The sequence below is a fragment of the Chaetura pelagica genome, unplaced genomic scaffold (assembly GCF_000747805.2).
Source record: "Chaetura pelagica isolate M959 unplaced genomic scaffold, ChaPel_1.0 scaffold704, whole genome shotgun sequence".
NCBI classification, from domain to species: domain Eukaryota; kingdom Metazoa; phylum Chordata; class Aves; order Apodiformes; family Apodidae; genus Chaetura; species Chaetura pelagica.
Window position 1 is genome coordinate 127459 of NW_009952994.1, and position 8683 is coordinate 136141.

At 43.3% G+C, this 8683-nt stretch overlaps 1 protein-coding gene across 1 annotated transcript in view; it reads left to right on the forward strand.

The window, feature by feature from the left end:
- The window catches only part of JMJD6 (jumonji domain containing 6), a 14041-nt gene extending 6175 nt beyond the window's left edge, over positions 1-7866 (forward strand). Inside the window, exons 3-8 of the mRNA XM_009996559.1 lie at positions 1-306; positions 3240-3526; positions 4771-4906; positions 5037-5175; positions 5794-5921; positions 7520-7866. Of these exons, the coding sequence (XP_009994861.1) occupies positions 1-306; positions 3240-3526; positions 4771-4906; positions 5037-5175; positions 5794-5921; positions 7520-7556 (1033 nt within the window). The 3' untranslated portion in view covers positions 7557-7866. The remainder of the gene's footprint in view (positions 307-3239; positions 3527-4770; positions 4907-5036; positions 5176-5793; positions 5922-7519) is intronic.
- Positions 7867-8683: the final 817 nt, after the last annotated feature.

The following is an 8683-nucleotide window of genomic DNA, read 5'->3' on the forward strand; positions in this document are numbered from 1 at the left end:
CCTGCTGAATGCTCAGGTGGGCTGGTCTGCCCAGGAGAAGTGGACTCTGGAGAGGCTGAAACGCAAGTACAGGAATCAGAAGTTCAAATGTGGGGAGGACAATGATGGATATTCCGTCAAGATGAAGATGAAGTACTACATCGAGTACATGGAGACCACACGTGATGACAGCCCCCTCTACATCTTTGACAGCAGTTATGGGGAGCATCCCAAACGCAGGAAACTCCTGGAGGACTACAAAGTACCCAAGTTCTTCACTGATGATCTCTTCCAGTACGCAGGGGAGAAACGAAGGCCACCATACAGGTATGGTGCAGAGACAGCAAGATCAAATCCAGGTGTTTTCCATCTCACTAGCCATTCCTAAGTGGTGGGTATGATGGTCTTGTGTGAAACAAAGGGGTGGCTTTCCATCTGCTGTTTTGAAATGAGCATGCATCTATCATCCAGAGGGAGGGAAGGGCAGGTTTGTCTATCACAGTTGATGGTTCTGCCTCCAGTGGTGCTACAGGTTTGTGGATTTTTTTCTTTTTTCAGCTAGTTTCTCTCACTTCTTGGACTTTAAAAAAACTTGCATTGAAAGATATGAAGATGAATGTCTTGCTGTGTGTGCCTTCTGGTTTTCAAATTTTCAGTACCTCAGGACTAGCTTCTGGGTTTTGCACCAGTGAGTTATGTACATGGTGGGACTGTGTTTAATTATGAGTCAGTCCTTTTAAGGTCAAGATCTTAAGGTAGGTGATATGAAGTGTGGGGATTAAGTTTTTGGCTCCCCTTAGGTAATTTTGAGAGAGAACAATATTTCACATCAATGTCAGCTCTTTGCATCTGATTGAAAAGGGATTTGAGTTAAACTTCATTCCTGAATTAATTCAAATGCAACAACCTTATATTTGGGCTGTTAAATACAAAAGGGATTTTTGTCTATGTTAATACAACTCTTTGTAGAAGTGGGAGCACGAGCTTAATTCTCCCAAGTAATTAAAGTCTTTACAGCAACATAATTGTCAGAGAGTGCCTTGTCTTTTGAGTGACATGAGGCTGTGATGTGGGTTTTTTATTGTTTCATTTTTTTTTAAATAAAGTAGGCCAAGGGATGAATAATGGTTCTCCTTTAGTGCACTCATTCCTGTGTCTGTAGCCCAGTAGTGGTTTTGCAGGGGTGAAGCATGAAGCTAATTCTGTTTGAGACACCTGAAGTGTTTTTTTTAACAGACCCTTGTTATAATTCACTTCTAAGAGGGACACACACAATGATGTGATCAAACACAACAGCCCACTAGGTGTAGTCTCTGGTAGTAGCTGAATACTTACAGAACTGGGAATCATTTATCCAGATTATAGGTAAACTAGATGGGAGGGAAAGGGCCCCACATAGGACTAAATAAATAATTTGGTTGTGACTCAATTTATATTGGTATCTCCTTCCCCCACACCCTCCCCCACCTAGAGCCACATGCTGAGCTCCTTGCTTGTCATCTCGGTGTTCACAATCCTGTTCTTTGTTCTGGAAAACGTGGGTTTGTGAGAGGCTGTTATCTTTTTTTGAGTCATGCAGGAGGGCACACTGATGCCTCCTGGAGTTAAGGGTTTCATCTGGGTACAGGAATGGATGAAGGGTATCCAGTAGCTTAAGAGTATAATTGAAAATCCAACAGGAAGTGGTGCTCTCTAATCATATGATCAGGCTGTGGACAGATTGACCTTTGGAATGAGACCTCTCAGTAGTGGCAGTGGGTAGATCTTTGAGTAAGAAGCCCTTTAGAACATCTTTATTAGAGTTATTCCTTCAAAATAAAGGCAGTAATTTTTGGAAGCCATTTGCTGAAGCAGCTATTTTAGTTTGGAGAGGAGTGGAGCTTTTTGCTTTTCAATTGAAGCTACAGGATGTCAAGTTTTTAATAGTAAATATGATGCCTTGTGGCAAACTGGTTATGTTCCTGGTAAATGAAGTGCCTGGAGGAAGATGCTGGTAAATGGTGTTGTTGCTAAATAAGGGTTTTAAAGCTTCTATGTCTGTAGATTTGGGTTGTAGTCAGAAATACAGTGCTGAACAGTGCATCTGTCTGTGCACCAGACAGGTCTTCATGTGTTTCATCTGACTTGTTAGTAAAAGCTTCAGCTGTTCTGCTTGTGGGCTAATTAGCTTTCCAAGTCTAATAGGAATCTAAGGAGTGAAATGACAATAGAAATGTCAAACACCTGCTTTTTTAGGTTTTTTTTATGGCTCCTTTATGAAGTAGGAAGAGTGCAGCTTGATAACCAGCCTTACAGCCCTACAACTGGTGTTAGCAAATGATACTTGGAAACCAGGCCAATTTACACCTGCATTGGAAAGGGGAGATGCAGAGTTTGTTGACTCCCAATATTTTCTGAGCCTTTGGACTCATCTTGCTGGGCATCACCTGCCTGTCAGCCACAAGATGGAGGGGGCTTTTAGTTTCTACCCTCTCTGCTGCCCATTAAACAATTACTGCCAGTTTTTTTCCTCCTGATGCCTGTTATTAAGTCACTTCACTCACACTACTTTATCTGGTGTGGTGAGTCTTGCTGTTCCTGTGCAGAAAAGTGAGCAAGTGAAGGTGTTGTTGCTGTTAAACGTGTAGCAGATGAAGTTCTCCACAGAGAGAAATAAATCTTGCAAATGGGGAATGGGAATATGGGAATATACCCACCAAATCCTGAATGGTCACTGGAGAAGAAGCTCCAACTAGTTAAACATGAGAATGAAAAGCCTGTTGTAGATGAACAGAAGGCAGAGAGGGAGGCCAGGGTTGCATAACTTTGCTCTGTTCCTGACTTTTGTATTGGCCTTTTGTTTGTTCCTTGTTGTTCTGCAGCTCTGGATTCATATATGAGTAGACAATTTTAGAAAAACAGGGTTAGGAGAATCCCTGCATAGCAAGAATCCTAGTGAAAACTGTTGTGACTTGAAACAAGTAGATATTTTATTGAAAAACTGTTTATATTCCATAGCTATATTTTGTTTTAAAAAGCTTTCTTCACTTTCTTGTCCCAGACTCATTCCTGCCCCAATACATGTTAGTTTTAGGTTAAATCTATGTTGTAGCTTTTGCTCTAGAGTGACAGTCTGAAGAAGATAAATTAAGGAACTGTAACCACCTTGATTTCTGTGTGTAAAAGTCACAGCTGTAATTTTCCATCTCAGATGCAGAAAACAGAAGGTGGCTACTTGCTTGCTTTGTGACTGAAGGATTTTTTTTTTCCTCTCCATGCAGATGGTTTGTGATGGGCCCACCTCGTTCTGGAACAGGAATTCACATTGATCCCTTGGGAACTAGTGCATGGAATGCCTTAGTCCAGGGCCATAAACGTTGGTGCCTCTTCCCTACCAGCACTCCCAGAGAGCTGATCAAAGTGACAAGAGAAGAGGGAGGGAACCAGCAGGATGAGGCCATCACGTGGTTCAATGTCATCTATCCTAGGACACAGCTCCCTACCTGGCCCCCTGAATTCAAGCCCCTGGAGATCTTACAGAAACCAGGAGAGACAGTCTTTGTGCCAGGTATGTAAGGAAACCTGGGAAAGGAAAAGCCTATTTTTAAAAACTGGTGTGTAGTAGAGACTAAGATGATATTTCAGCTTTCTTATAGGGGTCATCTCTTACGAAGTGAACTATTTTGAGCAGTTTCTAAAGGGATATATATACTGTGAGGTGCATTTTGAGACTGTTCAGTTATTTTCTATATGGCCTGTGGCATAGAATTGCATGTTGTCCAGGTGACAAAACAAATGGCATGTGATCCTGAACTAAGCTGCAGTAATAGGAGATTGTCATGGCATAAATTAAGAGAGGTCTTTGAGTACTACCAGTAGCTCTTGGGCAAAAATGTTTGAGTTGATATGCACTGTAGCAAATTCATGACTGGATTTTGTAGCCTGAGTAGTCTGTCTGCATGTGAATTTTTCTTGGCTGTGGGAAAAGAACCACTTAAAGGCCCTGACACTTCCCACCCACCTCTTTATGACTATTCTTCATTTTGTATTTGAAGTCAGCAGTTCAAGAGCTGATACAGGTGCAATTCTCTTTGAGTGGCTGCGTGCCTGTTGCAGCATCAGGTGGCTAGTGGTTAAAGCCACTGGAGGGGCTCAATGTCAAGTTCTAACCTCTAAATCCTCCATCACTTTGTGCAGCATGGCCCACGGCTTCTCTCCATGTTGCTTGTCTCTACCATAAAGCTGACTTCACATTTGAAGAGTGCCTTGTGGTTGTCTTGGCACTTATTAGTAACTACTCAATATACCTTCTGTGAAGATTTTGTAGCTGTCAGGTTCCATTAAACTGTTTCTTAGTCTTTTCAGGAGGTTAAAAGTGGTTTGTCAGAACACCACTGCCTAATTTTATCCTGTGTGGGGAAAGGATTTTGCATCTATTTTTAAATGGGTTAGTCTGTAGTCATAAGGACCTCACTAAATCAGCATGAAAAGTGCTCTCCAGCCTAACAGTGTATCTGTGTGGTCTGGGTTACAGTGGCTCTTGCTATTAAATAACCTGTTAGTAGCCAGGGTGTTGCTGTCAGGTCTTCAGTACTGTCTGTGAGCTGGATCATTTGATTAGAGCCCTGAGCTCTGTGCCATGAATCTGTAAAGCAGTGAAGCAAACAAGACTGAGGAAGGATGACATGGTGGCAAACTCACCTGGGTTTGGGAGAGAAGGTCCAGTCTCCACCTGAGCTATGGAATAAAGGTGTTCTTGAGCTTGCTTTCTGCTGTGTAGCCAGAAGTTGGTCATGGATGTTGTATTTGTAGGTGGCTGGTGGCACGTGGTTCTCAACCTTGACACAACCATTGCCATCACACAGAACTTTGCCAGCTGTACCAACTTCCCTGTGGTGTGGCACAAAACGGTGAGAGGGAGGCCCAAGTTGTCACGGAAATGGTACAGGTGAGAGACTTGGCTTTCTTTTCATACTCTCTGTTGGTTGTTTTTTTTTAAAAAAGCAGCCCTCTACCCTCTTGGTTTACATCAAGTGTCACTGTTCAGAGGCCAACCCTAACATTTCAACTGTGTTTAGGATCCTGAAGCAGGAACATCCTGACTTGGCAGCACTGGCTGATTCAGTTGACCTGCAGGAATCTACTGGTATTGCTTCTGATAGTTCTAGTGATTCTTCCAGTTCCTCAAGCTCCAGCTCCTCAGACTCTGATTCAGAGGTAATGCTTTTCTCTACAGTAGGTGATCCATATCCTGCAATGATACTGTTTTTTTTCCATACCTGATGATGTGTCCTCATCCTAATATTCATGTCTTGGAAGAAATTAATAGAAGCAACTAAACAAATCCACGTGGTAGTGGAGCCCGTGGGCTTAGCAAGTTCTGTTTGCTGAAGCTTCTCTTTGTATTGCTAAAGGAATTTGGTTGGATCTGTGTTTATATTGGATATAAACTCTCACTCATGAGCTAAGTCATGCTTGTGCAAAATGGATGTTTTTGAAATGGGGAACAAGATCCAAAACTGATCTTGTCAGTTCTGACAGGAGACGTTTCTAGGTACCTGAGTGCACTCTTGGGAAATCAGGTCCTTCTAGGAGCTAAAATGCACACCTCAATTGTCTCGCCTCAAGCCAGCTGAGTCAGTGATGACACTTAAGAATGTACCTGTTCCTGGTTTTAACCACTTAATTTAAAGACTTCACTTGTCTAATCTAAACCAGCAGGCTCTTTGCGTGTTGATTATCCAGCATTGCTGATGTAGCACGTACAGTGAATTCCTTAGCATGACCACTTTACCAGGTTTTCCTAAATTCTGGTTTCATCTCTTCATACTTCAGTGTGACACGGGCTCTGAGACAGAGGGGATGATGCACAGGAGGAAAAAGAGGAGAACGTGCAGCATGATGGGGAATGGTGACACCACTTCCCAGGACGACTGCGTGAGCAAGGAGCGCAGCTCCTCCAGGTGACCTGATGGCAACGGTTGTTGTTAAACAAGCAAAGGACAAGGCACAGCTGGCAGAGTTCAGAGAAGGGTGGTGGAGAGCAAGGGACCCCCTACAGGCTGTAAAGCAGTTGTTGGTGGTGTCATTTCATTGCTCCAACCCAAAATTTCTTGGCATTATTTTTTTAAATGAGGTTTTTAACTTTATTAAATAAACAGTTTTATTACTTCTCTTAGTTGTCTCCTTTAATAGAGAAAGTTGGGGTTTTTTGGTTTGTGGGTTTGTTTTTTTTTAGTGGGGGAGGTGGGAAATTTTAACTGTGTTCTTCAAAGAGCACAAATTAACAATAAACAGTTAAAAATGAGGAATTATAGGCAAGACTCAGGTTTCAATACCTTGTTCCAACAGAAAAAACATCAAGTAGTTGTGTGGTTTCTCTTATTGTTGCCTGATTTACTTCAGTTTGGCCCACTGTTTTACCTTTTAAAGGCACAATTAATCTCAAATGTCTGTTTAGCTATTTGAAAAAGTCAAGTTTCTAGTCAGCCTAGGGGGAGTGAACATTAATATTGCAGAACCAAGAGCAGATACTGCTTAGGGTGAAATTGCTGAGGAAGGAAGTTCTCTGGCCTTAACCAGGTTAAAAACAGTGAAACACTGGGAATCTGGGAGCATGCTGCAGGGAGCAACTTAGAAGTTCTTTGCCAAATGAGGCATTTTTCTCACATAGCAGAGGCTTGCTGAAATTCTTCAGCAAACTCCTTGCAGTTTGGTTGTCCAATGCCTGCCTGCATTAGGGCCTGTCTGGTTACTGAGCTGTTGGAAGCTCCGGGCTTGGCAGGGATGTGAGTGCTGTGATTTGACAGGTGTGCAATAGGAATTTACCTGAGGAAGTCCAGATTCCCAGGATCCTGCCTGACTTTTCCAGTGTAGGGTATTGCCCAAAGACCTGTTTGCTCCTGCAGGTGTTGTCACTTACTTTGCTGTCAGGTATTGCTCTCTGGTTTTCAGGAGTTGCTTAGAACTGAATATAATTGCATTCCAAGTACAGAGCATCATTAAACAGTCAGGAGATCATTGTATGGGCTGATTAGTTTACCCTGGAGGGTAAACAAGTTTTTTTTTGTTTTGACATGGTCAAATCCTATTTCAGCACCCAGTTGTGACTCCAGACAGGGAATGAGCAGCAGGTGGTGATAAACCCTAATGCAGACCCTTTCAGACCCTTCTGTATAAAAAGCTGTTAAAATGCAGAGCAGATGTGCAGCCCTGTCCTTCTGAAAGCCCCATGCTTTTTTAAGTTCTTTGCACTTCAAATTTTGAAAGGAGTACCTTAAATATTAAAAACTAGCATGTTGCCTAGAACATTTGCTTTCCAGGTTTCACTGTTCCTCCTCCTGGTATGTTGATGGTTTCACTCTGGGATGGGTGGGCTTTCTGCTCCAGCTGGATGATGGATTAGTTGATAGAAACAGTTGCAAACAACCTAGCTGGTACAATTCTGTAGGAAGAATGAGCATACAATGAACCTGCCTGCTGCCATCTTGTGTCCTGGTGTGAGGGGAAGTGTTACAGTTGTTGACAGGCAGTTGTACTGTTGTTTTTCTTTTCCTGACAGGATTAGGGAGTCTTGTGGAGGCCGCAGCTACCCCTGAGAGATAAACAGCACCCAGAGGCAGCTGCCCGTGGAAGCGCCGTTAGCAGCCAGCCAGCTCTGTTCTACCCCCCTTCTGCTTCTATTTCTCACAGTCCTTATGTTTTTGTCACTTTTCCTCGACCCTGACATCCATCTTCATGACCTTGCTGTGGAAGGTTGGCTCCTTGGTACCTTTCTAGGGGAAGGCCCTGACTCCAGGTCACTGTGCAATGCTCTGTCCCCTCTGCGCCCCAAGGGAGTGCACTAATAACCCAGCTCTGGGTAAGGACATCCCAAGTTCATGGGACTGGCAAGGAAGACAACGGTCAGCTTTTAAAGAACTCTTTTTAAAACCAGCAGGTAAATCTAAAAACCTGTTTTGTTTTGACACTGTTCTATGTTTACATGTTGTCCTATACACTTGAGGAAAGGAACACCAGCCCTTTTGGTCTACCTGAACATCCGACGGATCTCACACCAGAATTTCAGGAAGGGAAGGTGGTGGGAATGCTCCAAACACTGAAGCAACTTCAGCAGAGGTGACCACCAACCTGAAGCATCTTTTATGGTCTTAATCTCCATGCATCTCTATCTAAGGTGCAACACCTTAACCAGCAACAGTCCGTTAATTTTTGCTCTGCTACGATGACTGGTAACAAAGATGTACTGGCACCTTGGGCTAGGAAGCTTGATGGCACAGGAAAATCCTGGAGTTTCTTGCACAGCAAAAAACCCTGGGGAGAAAAGCATTTGCCAGCAGCCACAATCCTTTAGGTGCAGCCATGGTGTTTAGCACTAGGCAACAACTGACAAAGTCTGACTCTGAGATGGTAACAACAGTTGTTGAGTAAATAAATACCAAGCAGTTACAGGCTGTGGGCTGGCTCAGGCCAGTGCAGTTTCTTTGGCTTTTCTTTGAGGTTATGGATTCAGATCGTGGAATCGTTTTGGTTGGAAAAGATCTTTTAAGATCATTGAGTCCAACTGTAAAAATCACCTGGGACAAGGGCAAGGAGTGACAGGATGAAGGGGAATAGTTTCAAGCTGGAAGAGGGGAGACTGAGATGAGATGTTAGGGAGAAATTCCTGACTGTCAGGAGGGTGAGACACTGGCCCAGGCTGCCCAAAGAAGCTTTGGCTGCCCCC